This window comes from Lepus europaeus, chromosome 13 (assembly GCF_033115175.1).
Source record: "Lepus europaeus isolate LE1 chromosome 13, mLepTim1.pri, whole genome shotgun sequence".
NCBI lineage: Eukaryota > Metazoa > Chordata > Mammalia > Lagomorpha > Leporidae > Lepus > Lepus europaeus.
Window position 1 is genome coordinate 64,661,493 of NC_084839.1, and position 25,357 is coordinate 64,686,849.

At 48.9% G+C, this 25,357-nt stretch overlaps 1 protein-coding gene across 1 annotated transcript in view; it reads left to right on the plus strand.

Moving 5' to 3' along the window:
• The window catches only part of ARHGAP25 (Rho GTPase activating protein 25), a 90,391-nt gene that overhangs the window by 62,847 nt on the left and 2,187 nt on the right, over nucleotides 1-25,357 (plus strand). The window contains exons 5-10 of the mRNA XM_062208697.1: nucleotides 10,262-10,469; nucleotides 15,255-15,387; nucleotides 17,764-17,837; nucleotides 19,347-19,468; nucleotides 20,243-20,439; nucleotides 23,665-24,197. Of these exons, the coding sequence (XP_062064681.1) occupies nucleotides 10,262-10,469; nucleotides 15,255-15,387; nucleotides 17,764-17,837; nucleotides 19,347-19,468; nucleotides 20,243-20,439; nucleotides 23,665-24,197 (1,267 nt within the window). The remainder of the gene's footprint in view (nucleotides 1-10,261; nucleotides 10,470-15,254; nucleotides 15,388-17,763; nucleotides 17,838-19,346; nucleotides 19,469-20,242; nucleotides 20,440-23,664; nucleotides 24,198-25,357) is intronic.

Consider the following 25,357-nt stretch of genomic DNA (forward strand, 5'->3'; position numbering starts at 1 on the left):
CCAGGGCACTTGCATTTCCCTTGCTCCTGCCAGGACTCCTCTTTCTCCAAGGAGCTGCATGGCTTGGTTCCTTGCTTCCTCGAGACCTTTGCTCAGATATGCTGTCAGTAAGCCTGGCCGTGGCCCTGGCCTTGGCAGTTAACCCTGAGCCCCTTTCCCACCCTACCCCAGCCCTCCCGCTCCCTCCCTCCTCCTGCGGTTCCCACCTGGCCATGTACTGCTTTCTGTCCTGCTGAATGTTGTACTTGCTGGTTTCCTTCATAGTTAAGCTGCCCTAGAATGAAAACTTCACTCGTCTTGGCCAGAATTATTTTTCTCTGTCTTGCTCAGTACTGGACCCACATATCTAAACAGAGCCTGCTATAATAGATGCTCAGCAAATATTTAGTCAATGAGTAGGGGAATGGCCTCCTCTCCCTGTTCCTCTCCTGGAGGCTCTCCTCTCCGTGAACAGGATGATCAGCGTATCTGAGAAACTGCCAGTAAAGGGGCTGCTGCCTCTGGGATGATCTTCCTCCACGCTTGTCAGCGAGGAGCCTTGGCCCAGACATCCTTAGAGAATCTGATCCAAGCCACTGAGACTCCCCAGAAAGGGACCTGGAGGCCAACAGTTCTGTGTTCAGCAGCAAGCTCTGTTCAGACACCTGTCGCCCACATGTGCCCCCTCAGTGCAATCCCCAAGTTCAGTGTCAGCAGCCCGCGTGCTGACAGATCTGCAGAGCCAGTGCCCCTCCCTGCCCCGGCCCCGCTGCCGCCACCTCGTCTCCTGACTGGAGAGATGGCCCCGTGGTCTCCACCGCACGGCACCTGCCCTCCCCCTGGCTTCTGCTGCCTCGCGCAGGGATCTGAGCGGTCCTCTACCTTCGAGAGCAGCGCCTGCCTCTTGCTTCAGCCTTTCTCTTCTCGTACAGCCCTCTCCTGAGAGCCTGGCTGGAGAGGTTGGACCACTTCTTCCCCCAGAAGTTCTGGGTGCAATCCTGGTGTCTCTGATAGGCAGGAGGCAGGGGACAGAGGCACTTTTGTCTTGACTGCTGACAACCGTTCTCAAGCTAAGAAGGCCATGTGTTCTCCAGGCCCTCCTGTTGGAGCCTCGTTCCTGTCCCAACACCAGAGAGCAGGTGGTCCAGGTGCAAACTGGTCCTCAGTGCAGCCCTACTCTGGTCCTCTTCCTCAGAGCAGCCATTTGAGGTTTTGCTTGGGTCATTGTCAGGTTTATGGACTCTGCCTTAAATTGTTCCTAGTTCTGCTCTGCCCAGCCCAGTTATAAGGCCCTGGGCATATTGTGTGTTTACCAAGGCAAGGCACGTAGTATGGAAACACTGAATGGTCATATACTTAGCCCCCCCCCCCCCCCCCCCGCTTGCTCTCAGCCTGACTCCACAGGGCACAGCCAAGTTCAGTCTGGTGGGGGTGTGCTGCATCTGATTCCTTGCTATTTCGAGGGCTCTGGTCCTTTCTGTCTACTTAAACGGAACAATAAGGGGGACAATTTCTACTGCTTTCCACTAAATGCCTCCTTGTGCCTGCCCCCAGCTCCTGAGAGCAGCCTGGCACTTGTTTCTTCATTTACTTTGCAGCCGTTTCTTGATCATGTGCCATGTGCCAAGCACTGTGCTGGCCCTGGGGATACCAGGGTAAGAAAAAGAAGAGAGAAGAAAGCAAGACAAAGTTGCTTCTCTCACAGAACTCACAGTCTACGTGGGGACCACAATAAGACACAAGCTACAGCTGTGAAGACACTATGAAGTGTCACGTAGGAAAGTCAGCCTTTGTCAAGGACAGTGAAGGCTGCCCTGAGCTACCGACAAGTGAGCCCACCTCGGAAGGTGCCAGCGGAGGATGGCTAGAGAGAGAGAAGATGGGGAAGAGGAATGGTATCTCAGCCAGAGGGCAGAGCACGTACAAAGGTCCTGTGACAGGCAGAGCAGGTTCTGGGATGATAGGAAGATCCTGACAGTGGAGATAGCTCTGTGGAGGACCAGCAAGGCACCGTTGGAGGTTTCTAGCCAGAAGCCCATAATTCAGACCCTACGTAAAAGATCACTCTAGCTGCTGTGCGGAGAATGGACTGAGCTGATGGCAACAGATCATAGTAGAGGCAAGAAAGCAAACATGGAGCTCAAGCTGTCATCCAGGCAAGAGAGGCAGATAGTTGTGAGTGCGGTGAGCATGGAGGAAAGTGAGCAGATCTACTCAGTGCTTTGGGGGCGACAATGTGCACGTGGCAGAGTCTGACACAGGGGTGTCCCAGGTCAGTCCTCCTTTCCTGACTCTGGATCTGGGACGGCTGAGCAGCGAGAGCCTGCTCCAGGGCCCTTCCTGGCAACCTTGCTCCTGCCTGTCCCCCCCACCCCGTCCCCGCCCCGGGATGCACGGAGTCCATTTCAAGTCTCCTGGGAAGGCCTGGCAGGGCTGCCACCCCAGCAGCCTGCCTCCAGGATCATTCACTCTGAAGCTCCCGACTGTGCCACGTGCGACTCTGAAAGCATTTCCAGGGGAGGGTGGGCTGCTTTCCTAAATGCTAAGTGAAATTCTGTGTTTGTGCCAGACACTTTGATATATGGGGCAGTGCTGGTAAGGGCTGGGCTTGCGCGTGGCTTTTTTTTTTTTTTTTTTAAACCCACCTCTGAGGTATCCCCTGAATGGCAGTTGACAATTAGCTGCTAAGTAAAAGGAGGCACTTATTTTTATTGCGGCCCTGACAGCTTTATGTTCACTCTTTCAAAGCCAAGAGTCCTGTGTGCAAAGGTGAGTGGGGAGGGGAAGTGGTGTAGGGAGGAGGGGCCGCGGGCCCTGGGCAGGTGCCGACAGATCCCAGAGTTTCCGCACAGGACTCAGACCTGAGCTGCGCTTGGCGTTAGCGAGCATGTGCTGAGCTGGGAGCCAGGGGACGGTTCCTCCGGCTTGGGGCGGAGGGAAAGCCTGAGGCTGCAGGACAGAGGTTGGAGTCCCGGCCGGCCATGCCTCAGATTCTCAAGATGCCGCGATGGGAGCTGAGCTGTGGCTTTTCTGCCCTGGCGTTGCTCTTTTGCTGGAATTTCGGGAAGAAAAACCCTCAGCTCCGAAGGAAAGGTATGTCCTCCTGTTTCTTGATTCACTTCTTCCACTAGACACACTTTCCTTGGCTTCTCTTCCTAGTCTTGTCACTCGTAGAGGATGCTCCTGGAGCTGAGTCCCTGGGACTCAGGGAGCAGGACTGGCCTGGCAGGTGCATGGGGAGCCCTCCTGGGGACTGGGCTGGGCTGGAGGCAGAGTGGGAGGGGAGCGGCTCATGTCTGAGCCCATGAGTGTCCGAGTTAGGACAGAAGAGGAACAAGGTTGGGAAGGAGGTGACAGCTGATTTGTTCATTTCCCCAAACCAAGTCAGTATCCTGGGGTCTTCTAGCCAATCCGGGGTGTAGAGGTGGGCAAGTACCTAGTCTGTGGCAGTGAAGTCTCCTTTGGGATGGGGCACTTTCTGGCCAAAGCTTTACGTCTGGGGGCAGGTAAAGACCAAGGTGGCCGTGGTATGAGGGGAGGTGGGGCTGGCCCGGGATAGCATGAGAGGTCTGTGGGAGCAGCTCCAAGCATTCCAATACCTTAATCCCTTCCCTTGAGACTTGATGGTGTCTGAAACTTTACCTCATTGACTTTAAACCAAAGAAATTAAAGTTCTGAATAGAGAATCACAGGGTAAATATGACTGTACAAATTCCTAATCCAAGTCCCAGTTTTGTCATGTGTAGGATGGAACAATAATATCTACTTTGCAGGGTTCTCATGAGGACTGAATGAGATAGCACAGACGAAAGCACCTAGGGCATTGCCAGCATTGACTTAATTAAGTTAGCTAATTATTAATGACAGATTATATGCAATAATAATTATAATATATAACAATCGATTATACATAGTTATAATGGCACATAATTATAAACATAATTAATTAACACTTACACCTCAGGTGGAAATTCCTACACTATTGGTGGCTGGGCTGAAGAGATAAGAGTTCCAAGTGAATGAGTGGTTTCCCCTGTTCTGCTGCCGGAGGGTGTGGAGAGCCCTAGAAGGCCAGTCCCCTGCAGGACTGGGTACAACCTAGGAGAGCACAATGCAGGACGAGAGCCTGGGTCTTGTCCTTGTGGTTGTTGGAGTAGAGAATGGAGTGGGAGTGACTCTCTTCTTCCTTGACCAGCCTCCTTCCCCAGCTTTCTTAGGATTTCTCTTCATCTAGGCATCTTTGTGTCCATCCGTATTCAAAGAGCGGCAGTCAGGATCCAGAGGTCAGGGCTTGGCACGCAGCATCGGGTCTTTAGGTCCAGGAGAGGTGGATTGATGTCCCTCTGAGATGCAGAGGGTCAAAGCCTGACTTAGACCCTCTCGAGAGACGAGGATACCCTTTTTCTCATGCCCCCGTGTATCTGGCACACACAGTGATTACTCTAGTTGGAGGCAAGAGCTTTGCCTGATTCCTAGCCTGGAGATGCAGCGTCCAAAGTCTCTATCACTTGGATGAGACTGTAATCCTGGGACTATGAGGCCAGCATATGCAGATGAGGAAGGGGCCTGAGACACTGCAGCACTTGGATCCAAGGAGAGGAGGATCACCGGGAGAGCTGGGCGGGAGCAGCCAGTGAGATAGATGGAGGATCAAGAGTGTGGTGTCCTAAGGCCATGTGAGACGGTGTCTCCAGAAAGAGGGGGTGGTTAGCTGTGCACATGGAGCTGTGAGAGCGATGGAGATGAGGATTGAAGATTTAAGGCCTGGATTTAAAATGGTGAAAGGCCATTGATCCCCTAGAGAAGAGCAGGTTTGGAGAAGTGCTGAGCAAAGAGAAGGAGCGGGGAATGGGAAGAAAGCGAGATAGCAGGTAGTAGCAGCACTTTGGAGACGGGTCCATCATGTGCTAGTCTCTGTGCCAGAAGATAAAAATAGATGGTGAGCCAGACAGGATGTCTGCCTTTGAGAAGCCCACATTGCAGTGGAAGAGGGATGTTTAGGTAAAACACCGTCAAATGAGAGGCAAGGCGGTAAAACAGAAGTGTACACAGGGAGCTCTGTAAGCTCAGAGGGAGTGACCACTTTGTCTCCTTTGAGAAGAGGTCCAAAGTCAGGACCATCAGGTTTCCAGGTGGGGAGTTGGAGGAAAGGCGTTAACTCAAGAATTTAGAAGAACCAAGACCATTTTCATTCTTTGTTTCACAATCTCTAGCTACCAAATGATCTGACCCCCCAGTTTATGCCTAGTCTATGCTTGCTGAATAATTTTGTGAATTCTGATAGAAGGAATAGATTTGTAAAAGAAATTTTTGCAATAATCCTGGCAGTAGCTATGAGAACAGACAATTGATGGAGAGGTATTTAGAATGTCCTGATCTATTTGGAGGGAGAGGAGAGTACTGCAAAAAATTCAAGCGCTCATAATTTTGCTAATTGAGTTGGTTGAATTGCAGGTGCCTTATATTGATGATTTGGGATTTTCAGTGTCTAGGAGTAGGCGTGGAGCTTGGCTTGTGGATTGGATGGCATTGCCTGTGAGGAAGGCTATAGGAGAAGCAGTGGTTTGGGGTGGGAGGAGAGTGAGATGAAGAATTGCCATTACACATTGGAACAGAGAAGGGAGGGAGAGAGGGAGGAAAAAAGAGAGAGAGAGAAAAAGAGAGAGATGATGATGGTGGTGGTGGTAGCTATGGAGTGTGTGTTTTGTTTATATGTATATGGAAGGATAGATGATGCTGGTTTTATCTCTGTGTGTGTATGTGCATGTATGCATGGAGAGAGAGAGAGAGAGAGAGAGAGAGAAATAGAGATAGAGATATCTGGACCAGCTCTGCAATTTACAAGTTAGTGGTTTATAGGTGGTATTCAAATAGGAGAATCACATATACTTTCCTAAAAAGAATGTCTACCTAGAGAAGAAAAGAAGACAGAAAGTCTTAAAGGGGAAGAATCGAGACCATATGGGTGTTCAGAGGAGACCAGGAGGGTGTGGAATCAACGTGGGCTGGACATGACCTTGAAGAGGCCACCAGAAGTATTAGTGAGCAGATCTGATGGAAAACCCAGATAGGCATTCCTAAGATAGGTGTTCATCCTGGCGTGGCTTCCTGCCACACTCCTGATGGCACATCACCCTGACATTTCCAAAACACAGTGCTCTCCCGTCCCCCTGTCCTCAGACAGTCCCTGTCCTGTCCGGGGTAAACTCCCCCTCTCCTCTCCGCTGGTTGTCTTCCCTGGCCCTGCATGAACCTCATCATCCCTGCCACGCCTTCCCTGAGCCCGGCTGGGGAGATGACAGCCATGCTCCGTGAACTCATCCAAGTCCCTTCCGAGCAGCCCCACCCCCTACCACGCTGTGCTAATTGATTCGTGTGTGCCTGTGTCTGCCACACGACCAGAAGCCCCCCAGTGCTGGGACTATGGGGAGGGTCTAAGGAATCCAGACTGGGATGGGTTGAGAGGCTGAGAAGAGAGTGACAAGTGGAAGTGGGGGCTGTGAGGGTGGCCATCTCTCTCGAAGGAGATGCATCTTTACTATGAGTGTATTGGTGCAGAGAAGAAAGGTTATTTGAGTGACAGCATAATTGACACAAAACTAGACTCAATTAAAGAGGAAAATTTGGGGCTGGCGCTGTGGCTCACTTGGTTAATCCTCTGCCTACAGCACCAGCATTCCATATGAGCACCGGGTTCTAGCCCCGGTTGCCCCTCTTCCAGTCCAGCTCTCTGCTGTGGCCCGGGAGTGCAGTGGAGGATGGCCCAAGTGTTTGGGCCCCTGCACCTGCATGTGAGACCAGGAGAAAGCACCTGGCTTCTGGCTTCAGATCGATGTAGCTCCGGTTGTAGCGGCCATTTTGGGGGTGAACCAATGGAGGGAAGACCTTTCTCGCTGTCTCTATCACTGTCTAACTCTGTCAAATAAAAAAAAAAAAAGAGGAAAATTTAAGATCCACAGAGAGAATGAAGAGATGAAGGCGTGGGAGGGGCGGCGCACACACCTCAGGAAAGCATCAACCTCGAGGAAAGCCCTCTGAGGGAGGACGGGGACACAGGTAGGAAGAAGCATAGGAGAGACAGGGACCAAGGGAGTCCACCGTCTCCCTCCATGTGTAGAAAGAAGGCCACCTGCTGAGAGAATGGAGGGAGCTGCTTGGTGAACTTGGTGGGGAAGGTCTGGAACCCAAGAGAGACTGGAGTTAGAAATAACGCAAAGGGCGAGGCTGACTGGCTCAGTTGAGGAGAAGTGTTAGATAGCTGGCCGTGCAGAGTAACGTGAGAAGGAGCTGGGTTCCAGTCCCCTGCAAGGCATCTTCCTCACCTCCTCAGAAACGGAGTTCATGTCCAAAAGCTCATACATCCTTATGTTGTGGTTGGACTGTCTTGTCCCATCAGCATCCAATGAGATCCTAGAACCCAAGTTTCAGCTTCTCAAGAGGCATCTGCCTCTCCCTGTGCAGAGCCCCTCCCTGGCTGGGACCCTCAAAGGGAATTTTCCTAATGCCAGTGGTTTACGTTCTAGATCAGATCATTTCAATCAGGTCCTTCCAACTTGGTAAACATATATACCCAGTTCCTTTCACAGACAGGTAGAGATCTAATGCTGCATACTTACTGATGCTTCCTAATTGTTTATCACCATTTTTGCATGGTTCTTTTTTTGATGGTAGATCAACTGAAAGCAAGAACCAGTTCATACATGCACCTGTTCCAGGTGCCAGCTGCTGGCCCATGGCAGGGCACTCATAAAGCTGAATGTGAGGCCAAATTCGTTTCCCCAGGAGAGGCCTATGAGTGTTTAAAGAAATGCCAAAATAATCATTGGCCATGAAAAATTAGCTCATTAAGTAATTTGGCAAACATTTGTTGACTGTCTGTCTTATGCTATTATTATGCTACATATTGAGCTTAATATTCCCATATTATTCCCATCACTGGATTCCTTAGACCCTCCCCATAGTCCCAGCACTGGGGGGCTTCCGGTCATGTGGCAGACACAGGCACACGCGATTCATTACTGCACAGCGTAGTAGTAAGGGGTGGGGCTGCTCGGAAGGGACTTGGATAAGTTCACAGAGCAGGGCTGTCATCTCCCCAGCCGGGCTCAGGGAAGGCGTGGCAGGGACGATGAGGTTCATGCAGGGCCAGGGAAGACAACCAGCAGAGAGGAGAGGGGGAGTTTACCCTGGACAGGACAGGGACTGTCTGAGGACAGGGGGACAGGAGAGCACTGCTTTGGGAGTGTCAGGGTGAGTGCCTTTGGGAGCACAGCAGGAAGTCTCACCAGGATGAATGCTTACCTAGGGAATGCCTGTCTTGGTTTTCCAGTTTTATCCGCAGAAATATTTAATCAGACAAAGCCTCGCTTGTACTATGTCAAACAGCTGATCTGGTTGGGCTTGCGGAGTCCCGAGGTCCACTTACTTAGCTCCTCCAAGATCTGCCTCCCTCTCCTCTCAGCACCTGGCATAATGAGGGAGGGGCCGTGAGGAGCTCCCAGGGATTTGTGGGAGCATTTGAGAAACATCACTGCGGCAGCAGGGAAGAGTGGACAGCTGGGTACCAGCAGTTTGGAGAGGTAGTTAGCAGGAGGGTTCCACACTTGGTAGGGAGACGAGATCACAGCGAGCACAGCTGGCCTGGGTGTGGGCAGTGAGCAGGCGAGACCGCACGCGGGGGGTTCAGGAGCCTGGTACAGCTCTCTGTAGAGGTGGAATGGACGCTAAATCACAGAGTGGACAGGGAGGACCAATCAGAGACACAGAGAAAGTCATGGGGAGAGTGAAGGGACTTAGAAACCAAGGTCGTACGGATCGGGTACAGCTGAGTCCTAATTACAACAGAGGGAAAAGGAGACAGGACAAAAGTGAAACCACGGGGAATGCCTTCTGATCTTTCAGGACATGGTGGGAGGGCGGGTAGGCAACACGGGCCTTGGCTCAGAAACTAATCTCATCACGCTGCTGGAGGTGGAGAAATTACAGGGCTAGGTGCCGACAGGACTGGGGTGGAGCTGGTCCACACTTGCATTGCTGGAGGATGTATAATTTGGAAACATATTTTTAGAAAGCAATTTGCATACCATCAGGTCATAAAAATGGTCAAAACATTTGACCCTGTGATTCTGTATGTGGAAATGTGTTCTAAGTAAATAATTCAAAAGAAAAACGTCTGTGTTCTTCCCTCCAAATGTTAATGAATTAATTAAGCAATTAATTAGAAATTACACATTGTACAGCCTACATTCCAGACCTCTGCTGGGTGAATGAGCATGTCTGTTGTGGCAGTGTTTATAATAGTAGACCATAGTAAACAACCTAAATGATTTTAAATGCCATCCTGCTTTCTTACGGTGCTCCATGACACAGACAGACTGGCTGCTTGCTGCTGCTGTTAAGGGCACATTCTTAGGAGCTGACTGCCTGGGCTTGAGTGACTATTTTTTTTAAAAAAACATTAATGTATTTATTTAAGAGACAGACAGCTCCCATCTACCAGCCCACTCCCAAATGCCTACGATGGCTCAGGGGCCAAAAGCCAGCAACCACTCCAGGCCTCCCAGCAAACCAACCCCCTGAGCTACCACCACCTGCTGCCTCACAGAGTCTGCATTAGCAGGAACCTAGAGTCAGGGACCAGAGCTAGACATGGAACTCAGGCACTGTGATGTGGAACACGAATATCCCAACTGGCCTCTTATCCTAAGCCGAATGCCCATTCCTTGAATTCTGACTGGGCCACACCCCATGCCACCTGACCCGCCAAGTCCACTGGTGCCTCCAGGGCTCAGTGTCTAATAGTGAAGTGGGTGTGACAGCACTGTCACCTCTTGAGGTTGCTGTCGAGACCAAATGGGAAAAGGTGTGCAGGTGTACTCTGTAAAAGCCACACCCCATGCCACCTGACCCGCCAAGTCCACTGGTGCCTCCAGGGCTCAGTGTCTAATAGTGAAGTGGGTGTGACAGCACTGTCACCTCTTGAGGTTGCTGTCGAGACCAAATGGGAAAAGGTGTGCAGGTGTACTCTGTAAAAGCTGCCAATCATGTTACATATGGAAGAATGTGAGTCAACATGAGAACACGGACAGCCACTGTCCCACATTAATAGCTCCAGGAAATGGGATGAGTGATTTGTTCCCCAGAGTTTGTTTAGTATCACCCCCACTGACCCCTTTGAAGTGACAGGCGACACAGAGGATCCCGACACAGGCAAGCACTCAGAGCCACGCAGCCATCCAAGGACGGTGCCGTGATGGGCAGGGCCTCCTTTTTCTCTTTGCAGCGGTGTTTGGCCAGCGCTTGGATGAGACTGTGGCCTATGAGCAGAAGTTCGGGCCCCACCCGGTGCCCATCCTGGTGGAGAAGTGTGCAGAGTTCATCCTGGAGCATGGCGTCAATGAAGAGGGCATCTTCCGGCTGCCTGGCCAGGACAACCTGGTGAAGCAGCTCCGAGACACTTTTGACGCCGGGGAGCGGCCGTCCTTCGACAGGTAGGCCTGGCTTCCGTGAGAGCAGCCCTCCGTGCCAGCTGAGCGTGTGACTTCACAGACGCTCCCAAGAGTCTGGCTCCAGCAGAAAGGGCCTTTTGTTTCGCTAATAATTTGGAATTTGGGGGCCTGGAGCAGCTAGGAGAGTATGCTGAGGGTGTGGAGGGGGGATGGTGGCAACCACACTAGAGCCGTGCTGGGCACGGTCAAGGGGTGTGCAGGATGTAGGAGAGGGGACAGTCCAAGGAGGGGACAAGAGTGAGGACTGGCCCGAAGCCCGCCGCCTGGGCAGAGGAGGAACACCAAAGAGCTAAGCTGGCTGCACAGGCACGGCCAGCGGGTTTCCTCGGGGCTCCCAACACAGCAGAACTGGGGGTTCTCAGCAGTGTCCGAGCCACAGCACTGAGCAGTTCTAACCGCAGCACTGAGCCCTTTTTGGGGGAGCACATTTCACCATCTTGTCCCTGGCCTTTTCCTCGACACCCCTGTTAGAAGCACATCGAGCAATGCAGTGATGTTTCTTGGCACCCTCCCCCTCCTCTCCCCGCTCCCTCTGCCCAGCAGACGTCTCCTTCTCTAGCACAATGCCCTCCCTGACGCTGCTCAGCCCCTGCCTATTGAGAAATATCTGCCCCAGCGGCCTGTGTGCGCTTGTCCTGCTGGCAGAAGATGGATTGCTCTTTCCAAGTGAAGAGTCCATAAAGCAAGGTTTACTAAGATGGGCCTGAGCTCTCTCCAGTGTGCAAAAGCTGAAATTTTCCAGAACTTAGGTGGTGTGGAGGGGTAGCACTGATCCTGGGGAAATTGTGAAGACCCAAGGGTTAGGCAGGCTCATTGCTACCTCGCCCTCACTCTCCACTGTAATCACCAACAATGCTTGTTTTTCCTCTGAACCATCTCCGAGGTCATCTGTTTGTCTCCATGCTAAAGCCACGGTCTTAGTTTAAACCACAGCTGTCTGTCTGGTCTGCCCTTGGCATGCAATGTGTTAATTTACCGAGAGAGATTACTCTAGCGTCCTACGGCCTCCTGGGGAAGCCCCAGGTGGGGTGCTTGTTGCTGGGGCTCTGGAAGGTTGTGGGTTGTCCACTTTAGGGACTTGTCAGCAACACTGTAAACTGTTTTTTGTGAGCAGGCATCTGTTCCATTAAGCTTCCCACCTTTACATGCCACTTTTCCTCTGTTTATGTTTTTAATTTGCCTTGAGTAGATCAAAAGATACAGGTGGGTTATTGTTAAAATAATCCAAAAACAGCAAGGCAAAAGGAATAGAGGTGATTGCTGGGATTTTCCAAATAACTGCCTGACCTGTAGGTCAGCATGGGGGTTCGTGGCGAAGTGTCTGATTGCTATGGAATATTTGGAGAGAGAGAGAGAGAGGTCTTCCATCCACTGGTTCACTCCCCAAATGGCCACAACAGCTGGAGGCCACAACAGCTGGAGCTGATCCTGGGTTCCCCATATGGGTGTAGGTGCCCAAGCTCCTGGGCCATCCTCTGCCACTTTCCCAGGCCATCAGCAGGGAGCTGGATTGGAAGTTTAGCAGCCAGGACTTGAACTGGCACCCATCTAGGATGCCGGCACCACAGGTGAAGGCTTAACCTACTACACCACAGCGCTGGCCCATCCACTGTTGAACTCAGAGGCCACCCGGATCCTGCCTGATTTGCTCTTGGTCCTTGATTTTTTTTAAAAATCATTCAAGGATGTCTCAGTGGATTAGAGGAATATCCAACTCAGGAAAAATGATGCTGGGAGTTTTTTCTGTGTGAACGACATCTGTATCAGCCATGGCATAATTGGTGCACAAAAGTTAAAACCAAAAGTTAAAGAAATAGCTATATAAGGTCCACTCTGCTAAGCTGTAAGCAAGAAAAATAGCTAACTATGAAAACTTAAAACAGGGGCTTGGTGGATTTCAGGAGGTCCCTAAGAAAATGATATTTAAGCTGAGACCCAATACAGGAAATAGCTGGGCCATGAGCTGTTAAAGTTTGCTCTGATCAAATTATTTAATTGCCTTTTAAAGAAAATTATTGTTTTTCTTTAAAAAGTTGAGTTCTACACTTACTGTTTATGCTGCTTTTCTTGCTTCAAATTCTTTGTTTTCTGCATTCATTCCATGGCTGTGTTTTGTGTATTGACTGCCATGCCATGTCCATGTGTGTGGACAGTGCATCAGTGAATTGAACACTGGAAGCAGGGAGACCAGATAGGAGGCTGGGCAGAGACCTGAGGCAGAGCTCTGAGGAGCAGCAGTGACCGGAAGCGGGGTAGTGAATGGAGGAGATGGGCTTTGTGGGATTCTCACTACCTGGGGTTAATGGCATTGAGGAGACTGGGGAGATTACTTAGTGGTCGAGTGAAGACACGGCCCCCTGAAACCGGGGTGCTGAGATTCTGCTAAAGACAAGTAGGTGAGCTGAGATTAAGGACATTAGGGTATGATGTTAGGACTCGGAGAGAACGCAGCTTCTGCAAATTGTTAGCTGGTTGTCTTCCTGACACTCTTAGGAACTTCTCGTTGTATTTTGCCATGGGTGCTTTTGCCGGCCTTTGTCCAGGGGTATTTTTAGGCAGTGACTCAGCAGGAAAGGATTTTCCCAAATCCCCATGGTGCGTGAATGGTCCCCGCCCCAGACTTCCTGCAGGCAGGGGCATTGGCAGAGGTCCGTGCCAGCACTGTGTCCTCCTGTGGAGGTAGAGAGTTCACGGTGCAGAGGTGGAGCCTTCTCGGAAGGTAGCTCTGACACCTGGCCGTCAACAGCCAACAAAATGGACACAAAACACCAGGGCAGGGCTTACAGTCAGGTCCCCAGGTGCTTGTTTCTACTGCCCCAGATGCCTCCCTCCTCCAGCTCTTGTCCCATCCTCCCCAGGTTATCAGCACCTCTTAGCAGATCACAGCTTTTCAAGATGCCCCTGTGTTGCTCCCTGGGAATGCCAAGTTAGGGATGATTTGGCATCGTGGTTAAGATACCACTTGGGATGCCCACACCTCATAGTAGAGTGCCTGGGTTTGAGTCTTGGATCTGCTTCCAAACTCCATCTTCCTACTACTGCACACCCTCAGAGGCAGCAGGTGATGATCCGAGTGGTTGGATCCGTGCCACTCATGTGGGAGACCCCGATTGAGTTCCAGGCTCCTGGCTTTGGCCTGGCCTAGTTCTGGCTGTTGTGGGCATTTGGAGATGAACTGGCAAATGGAAGGTGTCTGTCTGTCTGTCTGTCTCTCTCTCTCTCTGCCTTTCAGATAAAGATAACTATTTTAAAAAGGAATGATTGCATTAGAGCACATTATTAAAAATAACGTCAGTTTTTATCTATGTGAGATAAACATTTGTTCCTTAAGGAGCTTAACGTATAGTCATGTGCTGTATACTGACACATAGAAGCCAGCAAACACCATACAGCCTGGGTGTATAGGAGGCTCAGCCATCCAGGTTTGTGTAAATACGTTCTGTGGTGTTCACACAATCATGAAATTGCCTAGTGCCCTATCACTTAAAACAGATCCTGTCGTTAAGCAACACATGACTGTGTATGCAAGGTCAGGTTTATTTCCTCTTGTAGCAATACCCTTATGAAACAGGGATCATCAACATTTTCCTAATGGGCCTTGTATGAAATATTTAGGCTGTGCAGACCAGACCATCTCTGCCACAGCCACACTCTGCTCTCACCGTGAGAAAGCAGACCAAGACAACACATCTGTGAACAAGTGTGGCTGTGTGCTTCTAAAATTTTATATATGAATACCGAAATTGGAATTTCTCCTAATTTTCACGCTGTGAGATATCCTTCTCTTTCTGACTAGTTTTTTGTCAATCATTTAGAAATGCAAAAATCACTCTTAGGTCACAGGCTGTGCACACACAGCAGATTTGCCTGCTGACTGTGTTTTGCTGAGCATTGCTATAAACTGGACAAGCTTAACCAAAGAGCCCCTACCGCGGGCAGGCCACCAGGCAGTCATCTGGATTCCATCTCAGCGCCTGCAGGGGCCTCCTCTCCCACCCTCCAGGCTGACACATGTGCTGCCTGCCCTGTGCCGTAGCCCCTTGCCACTTTGTGCGTCCCACTGTGGTGCTGTTTATCTGGAGAATCACCAGTGGCTCCCCAGCTGTGTCTTGGGCATCCCTTTCCCACTGTTCCATATGGTCCTGAACCCTGGTTTCCCATATCATGGCACTAACAATGACCTGATAATATTTGAGTCCCCCAAGCTCTGTGACTCCATGAGGCTACGAGCCCCGGGTGTCCCTTGGGCTTGCTACTGAAATCCCAGTACTTGGCGCAGTATCTTGTACCTAGGAAGCTCTCTCAAAGCTTATTGATTGAGTGAATTCTTGAGTGAATATATGAATGACTCTTAGGATGATTTTAAGCACCCTGGGAGCTTGAAGAGATCAATACACCAAAGATATAAATAGTTAACTGATGAAAAATTAGTGACTAATTAGACAGTGCTTGTGGTACAAAGTGATTTGAAAAAAAAAAAAAAAGCTATAAAAACCCAGATAGTTAAAAAGAGTTTAGAAAGAAAGGGGGGAGGAGGGATTTCAATTTCCCTCCAAGGCAGTTGGGTGGAAGAGAGAGGGAAAAACATCGAGGGTTGTTGCTCTGGAAGGGGCACCAGTACAAGCATTCTGGCCTGATTCTTCATCAGCCTCTTGTGTTCCGTGAAACTCCAGCTGGAAGCTGGAAGTTCTGTTGGTGGGTCCGCGGGTGGGAGTGGGGAGAGGGCCACAGTGCCCCTTTCGAAGCGCTGTGCCTGTTTTCTTACAGTGAGACAGACGTGCACACCGTGGCCTCCCTGCTGAAGCTCTACCTCCGAGACCTGCCAGAGCCTGTGGTTCCCTGGAGCCAGTACGAGGGCTTCCTGCTCTGTGGGCAGCTCATGAATGCGGATGAGGTCAAGGTTTGTATTCCATCAGCGCTCAGCGTCCTGCTTTAGGAGAGAGTGATTTGTCTCCTGATTGCTATTCTCGTAGGCAACAGTGGATGAGGGGGCCCCAGGCCTTCAGATGAGATTCGTTGTTAAACTGGAAATTGCTCAGCAGCAAAAGGCAGACAATGCCAATCACAGTGACTGGCAAATGTATAGGCTGCTTAAGAATCCAGTAACAAGGTGGGCCCTAGTGAGCTATCTCAGAAGCACTTTAAAGTGTGTGGCGACAAAAGGTGATGCTTCTGAGCTGGCGCCGCGGCTCACTAGGCTAATCCTCCGCCTTGTGGCGCCGGCACACCAGGTTCTAGTCCCGGTCGGGGCACCGGATTCTGTCCCGGTTGCCCCTCTTCCAGGCTAGCTCTCTGCTGTGGCCAGGGAGTGCAGTGGAGGATGGCCCAGGTCCTTGGGCCCTTCACCCCATGGGAGACCAGGATTAGCACCTGGCTCCTGCCATCGGATCAGCGCGGTGCGCCGGCCACAGCACGCCTACCGCGGCGGCCATTGGAGGGTGAACCAACAGCAAAGGAAGACCTTTCTCTCTGTCTCTCTCTCTCACTGTCCACTCTGCCTGTCAAAAATAAATTAAAAAAAAAAAAAAGGTGATGCTTCTGAGAAGGGAGTCAGGCACTGCAGCCTGGGGGAGTGAGACCTGCTGAGACACGGGGGCGGGCTGGCCACACCAGAGGGCCCTGTACATGCTCTGTGATGGCTGGGGCAGGAGACCGGGTTGCTCAAGGAATGTGTGTGCCAAGGAGAGTTGAGGACGGGGGCTCTTCTTTGTTCTTTTCAGCCACAGCTGCCTGAAGGGCCTGCTCACCTCCTGCACCATCGTGCTTGTGAGAGCACACAAATGCATAGGTAGACTTTTTTGATCCTACATAAACTGTTTCCAGGGAAGCCTTGTAGTCAACAATCACCACACTGGAGTATGTTAATAAGCCAACCAAAAAGAAATGAATAAATCCATTTCACCACTGTAAAGCCTTCATGGCTCTGAACCAAGATTTTCAACACCAAATGGCCATTGAATGTATGTGTACTACATTGCTAACATGGGGGTGCTAAGTGCCTCCTGTGAATAGGTTGGTTTCTGTCATGACTATATTAGAAGTTTTTTCTGGTGAGGTGGTGCATACAAAAAATCTATAATGAAGATGTGCATTTAAATCTGATTCTGCCATTAAGCAAATTATGCCTCATCTATGAGACTCTATGAGGCTATGTATTTACTTTGACCAATCGAACAGTCTGTGTTGAATGGAACTGCTGTATCTCCCCACTGTCCAGTGGTAACTGCTAGCCACTCATGGCTGTGAGGCACCTGCACTGTGGCTAGTGCACCTGAGGAGTCTATTAGTAATTGTATCTCATTTGAATGTATTTAAATTTAAACAGCCACATGTGGCAAGCTATTGTATTGGACAGCACAAACTTAGTTGTAATAATCATATCTCTTGTATCCAGAACTTCTTTGAAGACTAAGGGCAAAACATAGGAAGAATACATATTTTAAAAATGAATGAAGAAAGAGTGCCCTATCCTTGTGGGAGACTTCTTGATCCTGGCCTACAGTGAAGCACCTGATGATTTGAGTAGATCCTCGCCCAAGTTAATTAGGAAAGGACGAGGACAGTGACAAGCAGTTAACATGCTAGAGCTATTGTAGCTATTTTCCAAGCAAAACTTAGATTATATGACCTGATGGAGGGGAGGTTATACATGAATTGTAACTTTTGTAGGGGGAGAGAGAAGAGGATATGATGTCTTAATTTATGCAGGTATCTTAGTTCAGCTGGGACCTGTCTGTGGCTGCATCAGGGCAGAGCTGGGAGCCCAGAGCACAATCCAGATCTCCCACACGGGTGGGCAGGGACCTAACAAGTTGAGCCATCACTCGCTACCTCCCACGGTGTGCAAATGCAGGAAGCTGGAGTCAGGAACTGTAGCTGGGGATTGAATCCAGGTACACCAGTGTGGGATGTGGGCATCTTAACAACAAAACACGCCCCTCTCTAGGATATTTTTTTGCAACTTTCAAGAATTCATTGTTTTTCCAAAATAAGTTTAAAAAAAATCACAAAACTGTATGAACAGGTGTGACCACCAGTGTGTGGTTTCTGAACAGATACCCCAAAAATGTTTCAGGATCTCATTGCTGGCAAGTAGACAGGCTGACTTCCTAGGCTGGCTTATTTACTGATTGCCTACAGGGTGATATATCCCTGTAGGCAAAGGCAATATTTGCCCCCAAAATAGTTTTGTTTGAATTCACTATTGGGATTTAGAAGCTAAAGAAGTCAAGTATAAGGGGTCTTCAGAGTTCATGGAAGATGCATCTTTTCCCAGGCTCAGCAGGAGTTGATGAAGCAGCTCTCCATCCTTCCTCGCGACAACTATAGTCTCCTGAGCTACCTCTGCAGGTGAGAGTCCCCTGCTACCAACTGTACAATTTTCAGCTGCATTGGGAACAAGGCTCTGCTTAGACAAGGACCAGAGACTCTGGCCCAGAGCATTGGGAGGTCAGCTGTCTTCACACAGCACCGAGCTGGCTTCCTGTCTGCACACGGTAATTGCTAGGATCCCTGATTACCCAATCTGCATACAAAATGAACGTGCTCCTTCCTTCAGGTCTGCCCCGGCACCGCCCAAAGTCCCAGAACATGTGAGAGAATGCAGAGTCTTTTTAGAATTATCCCCCATTCTCCTAACCCTGGGTTGGAACTCAGCACCTGGAGACATTCATCCTGGGCCATCCTTTTCACTTTCTGAGGACCTGCTGTGTGCTGTGCCTGTGGCATCATCTCGTGCCTGAGGGCTCATCCGTTCGTTATGCTGGGCCGGGACCCTGGATTTTCAACCCACACAGACCCAGTTCTGGCTTTTTTTATTCTTTTTGTTTGTTTGTTTGTTTCCAGATTACAAAAGTTATCCTTGCTTGATTTGGAAACCAGGAAAATACAGCAAACTAGAAAAAAGAAATAAAAATTATCTGCACGTCCCTCACCCAGCAGTAATCACTATTAACACTTAGTATGTTTCCTTGGGTATTCTCTCCCTGTGATAGACCATTTCATATGTCAACATAAATATAGGGCACAACTTTGAAATACAAATTGGAATTATACTATATATGCATATATATATATGAGTATACTCATATAAGGAGTCATAGTCTGCCTTTTTTCCTTTGACTTTATGCTATATGCATTTCCTTATATCATAAAATAAGACTATGCACTTATAAATGAATCTATACTACTCCATACTGTCTCATCATTTGGGCACACCACCAATTATTTAACAATTTCCCTATGTTTGGAATTTTCTACCCATTTAAAAATGATTTTTACAGAATATTTGGAACTCCCCTCACTGATGTGTTCATTATTTTTCTTTACAGTGAATATGAGAGTTGCATGCCCCAAATGGGTAGAACTATAGTCAAAATTTAGTTTAGTTCTTGAGCACTTGCTGGAAATTGGAAATACTTGGGGCTGAAATGGGAGGATGAGGATGATAAGGTACCACAGAGCCCCATCCAAGACCTTCTCACCAACAAATTTCTCCTCTCTGAACACTTGAGTGGGGTGGGTTCTGGAGTTGAAAGACAAGCCTGTAAGGCAAGATTGTAGTTCTTGTGGTCTCCGGTCTCCTCTTTGCTCCCTGAATAGGATCCTGCCCCCTGCTGGTGTGTGTGGTTCCCCCCTCCTACCTCCAGCCCCTTGCCTGGTCCACCGCAGCTGGGCAGGCTGCTCCTAGTTTCTCTTCCTTCCTTGGCCTTGGGTCTTTCAGGAAGAAGCTAACTCTTACAAGATAGTCCTGAGACCCCGGGAAAGAGTTGGGATCCACCCCTGAGTTCTCGGGACCTTGAAACGCATCCTCCTGGCAGCTTTTCATTTTCTACTATGGGATTTCTTGGCTGCCTGCAGGTTCCTGCATGAAATCCAGTTGAACTGTGCTGTTAACAAGATGAGCGTGGACAACTTGGCCACTGTGATCGGTGTGAATCTCATCAGGTCTAAAGTGGAAGACCCTGCGGTGATCATGAGAGGTAGGGCTGGTCGTACAGAGGAAGCGGCAGCAATACTATACTACCCCTGATGCTTGTGCACAGCTCTGTAGTTTCCTAAGCATTTTCAGCTGATCTCCTGACTCAGTTGCACCATGGCCCTGTGAAATAAGGCAGGGCAGGAATTATGTCCATTTTGCAGATAACAACAGAAGAGGGAGGTCAAGGTTTGCCCAATGCTCACATGGTACAGTAGGCTAGCCTGAAAACAGTGTTTCTTAATCTTTCATTACTTTTAAATGCCTTTAGCCAGATAGAGTACATGGTTTCACTTGAAGACCAGCTCATGAAAAGGCTGCTTATAAAAATGTATTATCAGACTTCTGAGGTTGTATCTTCTCTCAATGAGCACAAGTACCGGCATAGACTACTGATGCCTGACATGGGTTTGGAGAAGTAGTATGCCTGGCACATATTTTCTGTGTGTCCCAAAATAAACTAAATGTCATATTGAGGACCACCTTAGGAGAAAAAGATGTCTTGATTTTTCTCTCCTTATTTTATTCTTGTTATATAGCCTATTTTGTTCTGGTCAGAGACTGATCCAGTGCATCATAGGCTGAAAATACTTGAATAGCTCTCTCTTTCACCCTTCTTTGCTGCCTCTCTTCTATTGCGTCCCTTCAATCCACAAAGCAACTGAGAAAGACCCTGTGAGGAGCAAAGTGAGGTCTCTGAGAGCCTCTGTTTTGAGAGCCGTGTATAGAGACATGCTATGGATTTCATGCCTCCTAATGCCTCTCTGCTTTCTTGCAGGCACTCCTCAGATCCAAAGAGTGATGACGATGATGATCAGAGACCACGAAGTCTTGTTCCCCAAGTCTAAGGATGTACCCTTGTCACCTCCTGCCCAGAAAAACGACCCCAAGAAGCCTCCTGTGCCTCGCAGCTCTGTGGGCTGGGATGCCAGTGAAGACCCCCCAGTGTCCAGGAGGGACAGCTTCAGTAACGTGGTAAGATGCAGAGCCTCCCTGCTCCCACTGGACTCTTCTGCTAGTCCTGCTCGCTCCATGTGAGAGCGGCTCTGGGTCATTTGGGGGCTTGTGGCACAGCTGGAACAGACCAGTATGAAGACAGCCCGAAAACCTGGCCTCCTTCAAAATCTCTTCTCTACTGGAGGGGGCGGTCAGTGATGTGTGTGCTGATCTCCCAAAGGCTGAACGATGGCGGTCCTCCCTGCAGCCCCTTCCAACATAGGTCAGGAAGTTCATGGTCGAGGACAAAACATAGACCACATTGCAAATATGCTAGTGAGAACTGTTGGAAATCCTGGGTGAAAGTTGAGTGAGAGCTGGTTTCCTGCTAAGCTGTGAAACGTGATTTCTTTCTCAGAGTATGTGATGTGTTTGTGGAATATTTCTCATTCCCTGATAAACTCTCTCAGCAATGTCACCCCCTCCTTTGTACTGAAGGGTTGGGGCTCACGTTCTCAATGTCCAAAAATCCTGCCGACTCTGAAATGTAGGCTATTTGAGGGCAATCATTTACAAAGGTCAAATACTTTCATATATTTATAGGGACAGATGTTTTTATAAAGAACATGCAAACTTAATATAGCAACTTATGTGTGGCCAAGAAATGATTGCAAGATTTCTGGTTGACCAGATAATGAAAAGTACCTATAGTAACCAGTAATCTTAGAGATGAAAAAAAAGGTAGACAGTGGTTGTGGTCTTCCTTAGGTGAGGCCTTTCTAGAAACAATGCAACGTATTCATACTCTAAAACCAAATAGAAATTTTCACACTTTTTGTGAAGAGATCATCCTAGAAATCCTTGAAAACAGCCCTTATGGTGCTGATTTAACGGAATTTTACTGTCTGTTGTTGGCTCCATAGCCACCATGCTGGAAGATTTAAATAGGTCACCTCTGGCAGTGCAGTGAGTGTTTAACCTGGTGGTTAAGACACTGGTTAGGGTACCTGTGTCCTACTACACCTAAGTGCCTCCCGACTCCAGCTTCCCGCTGACATGTAATCTGAGAGGGAGAAGGTATTGGATTCCTGCCGCCCATGTAAGAGATTCAAATTGAGTTCCTGGCTCCCAGCCTTGGCTTGTCCTAGTCCCAGCCATTATAATCATTTGGGGGAGTGAACCAGTGGATAAGAGCTCGTTCTCTCTCTCTCTCTCTCTCTCTCTCTCTCTCTCTCTCTCTTTTCTGTCTGTGTATGTCTCAAATAAAATAAGCCAATAAATTTTTAAAAATATGTCATCTCTGGAGTCCTTATCTTAACTGTGCAGGGCAGACTTTCTCATCCACATGTTATGCTTGAGGAGCTGAGACTCCAAGAAGCTGACCAGTAGGCCCACGGCATCATCCCAGCCTGGTATAGAAGGGGACCCTGCTCTCATTCCCACCTCAGGACCCAGTGCTTCCGACTCCAGATGAGGTTGTGAGGCAGACGATGGGCTGAAAGAATGAGAGGGGGATCTTAAGTCTTGATTTTCCGATTTTACATTTTTTTGAAAGATTTATTTTATTTATTTGAAAGGCAGGGAGAAAGTTACACAGAGAGATGAGAGGCAGAAAGAGAGAGAGAGATCTATCCATCCGCTGGTTCACTCCCCAATTGGCCGCAATGGCTGCATCTCCACGGATCCGCAGCTGGGAGCCAGGAGCTTCTTTGGGGTCTCCCACGTGGGTGCAGGGGCCCAAGTGCTTGGACTATTTTCCACTGCTTTCCCAGGCCACAGCAGAGAGCAGGATTGGAAGTGGAGCAGCCGGGACTTGAACCGGCTGCCATATGGGATGCTAGTACTGCAGGCGGTGGCTTTGCCTGCTATGGCACAGCACTGGCCACTGATTTTACATTTACAGTTCATTCTTTTCTCATTTTCTTTCTTCTTCATAGCTTAATCTTCTAATACATGATATATACACCCGGTTCAAAGAATCAAGATAGGAAAAGGTATACATTGAGAAGTCCTGTTCCTTCACCTGTCTCCACTTACCTCAACCCTCCCTGCCCCTGTTAGTTTTTTGTTTTTTCTTCCAGTCTTTGTTTATGCAAATGTAAGTGCACATGGAAGCAAACTCTTATTCACCACACTTTCTACACAAAATGTGTTATAATGCCACTTTCTTTTTCTCTCCATACACACGCACTTTATAGCTGGCATTTTGTACTCAGCAGAACTTCACCAAGTCCTGAGACTTCCCAGTGTCAATAGGCCATCACCTCACTTTTGGCAGGTGTATAGCATCCTATTCTGTGCATGTCTCACGTTCTACTTACCCAGCCGCTATAGAAGAACAGGTTGTTTTCAGTCCTTTGTACTACAAACAAGGTTGCAATGAGGAAATTTGACCGTATCTCCTTACATATCCATGCAGATGTTTTTCTGCAATAAACTCCCAGAAGTGTAACTGCTAGTTCAGAGGGCAAATGGATATAAATGTGTAGTTTTTATAAAATTTATTAGAATTTATGCCACTGCATATCTGCAAGCAGTGCCTGAGAGAACCTGTTTCCTTATAGTTTTGCCAACAGTGAGTTGTCAAATTTAGAGGATTTGCCCGTGTGATAGGAGAGAATTGGTATTCCAGTAAATTTGAATTTAAATTTGAGTTTGCCATTAGGAGAGAGGTTTTCCTTGTGTGTAAAAATCAGTCACATTTCCCCCTCTGTGTCCTGTCTAATCTTGTCCTTTATCCATATTTATATTGGCTGTGAGGTTTTTGGAACTGATTTTTATAAGCTTTCTAGGTTAGAGTTGCCTGTGTTATGCATTGTAAATACGTTTGCCATTTTGTCATTTATTTTTGAATTAGCATGTGGTGGCTTGCTTGTTTTATTTTTGTTCCCTTTAATTCAAAAGGTCAAGGAAATCTATGTCAGTTGAATTCATTGAATTTTTATGGCTTCTGGATTTTGAGTCACAGTTTGAAAGACTTCCCATTCTGGGGTTATAAAAGTATCCTAGTGTAGAATTCTTTTACCACCAACAAACAATGGACTCACTTCATCTGTAGAGCGAGGGTTGCTGTCAGTTCAATGTCCTTCAGGGAAAAAAAAGTACCGGGCAGGTAATCAACGGATGTGATAAATTAAGAAATATGCTTCTGTTTAAGCGTGTCGTAGGTGTGCAACCAAGAAACACTTCTTCCAAGCCCTTATCTGGGAAGCACAAGACAGGGTGGGGAAAACTCTTGTGATGACCATGGCCATTGTTTTCCAGACAAGCGACTCTGAGGCCAGCAGCCCCTTCGGAAAGCAGCCTAGTGATGGACTTCCAGAGGACAGCAGCAGAGCACCCAGGGACAAGCCAGGAGACTGGAAGCTGCAATCACGTAAAAGGACTCAGACGCTCCCTAACCGAAAATGTTTCTTGACATCAGCTTTCCAAGGCGCCAACGGTGGCAAAGTGGAGATCTTTAAGAATGAATTCTGGGTGCCTTCCGCAGAAGCCAAGGCAGGGGAGGGGCACAGGAGAACCATGTCTCAAGACATACGGCACCTTCCCGACTCCCAGCGGACTTCCACCTATGACAACGTCCCGGCCCCACCAAGGTCCTCTCGCCAGGAGGTGGGCGCCCTCTCTCCCCCTGCCTGGGACTCCAAGAGAGATCCTCTTGCCGGCCCACACTCTGAAACAGGGCCTGGAAAAAAGAACTCTGAAGAAGAGGAATTTCAGTCCCTGCAGAGGGTGGTCCAGGAGCTGCGAGAGAAGATCGAATCCCAGAAGCAAATGTACGAGGAGCAGATTAAAAAGTGAGTCACACGCGGAGGAGTGCTAGGTAGCGCTCGGCTTCCGTCTTGAGCAGGGGAGTTGTTCTCATCTCCCAAAGAATTCACACTGAAAAACTCAGTTTAGGGAAGCCAGTTGACGTGCAGCAGGCCCAAGGGAGAAAGGATAAGGGAAGTGAAGAGATGACTAAATTAGTATAAGCTCTAAACTTAGGATTTGATTTCCAAAAATGTCAATCTCTAACGTAACTCAACCACTAGTTTCCAAATAAATAGTGGCTCTTTAAGGATCAACATGTTTTGATGGATTAAAAGGAGCATTTTAATTGTTTCATTTCAAAGCTGTTCATTGATTCTGCAACCAAGTCAGGTCCACAGGTGTGGAAAGAGCCTGGCTGGTGGAGAGAAGCAGAGGGGTGGAGGCCACAGGAGGATAGCAGGAGAGAGCTGGAGGAGAGGGAGGGCAATGCTACAAGGTGAGGGGGGAGAAACAGGAAGCCAGAGCACAGTAGGGTTTTGGTGACCTCCAGGAAGCTTGAGTAAGGTGGAAGCTTCTGGATGGTTGGCACTTGCTTTGATTCATGGGTCACTGACTCCCCACTGAGCGCAGGCTGTACCAGGCAAACCAAAGTAGCAGATCTGTCAGGAAGTCACCTCCACAATTTCAAGCCAGTTCCTAAGGTGCTTGGACGCACTTAGGCAAGTGTGTTCGTGAAATTTCTTTCACATGACTAGTTCTCCAGCACCATGCTTTTCCTGAGGGAAAACCTCAATCCAGCTTTGCCCATGTGAACACAAGTCATAAGAGTGAAATGTGGGCTGGCGCTGCGGCTCACTAGGCTAATCCTCCACCTGCGGCGCCGGGACTCCGGGTTCTAGTCCTGGTCGGGACCCCAGTTCTGTCCTGGTCACTCCTCTTCCAGTCCAGCTCTCTGCTGTGGCCCGGGAGTGCAGTGGAGGATGGCCCAAGTGCTTGGGCCCTGCACCTGCATGTGAGACCAGGAGGAAGCACCTGGCTCCTGGCTTCGGATCGGCACAGCGCCGGCCATAGCAATCATTTGGGGGTTAACCAATGGAAAGAAGACCTTTCTCTCTGTCTCTCTCTCTCACTGTCTAACTCTGACTGTCCAAAAAAAAAAAAAAAAAAGTGAAATGTCAATGAGCGGGGTTCTCACATTTATGGA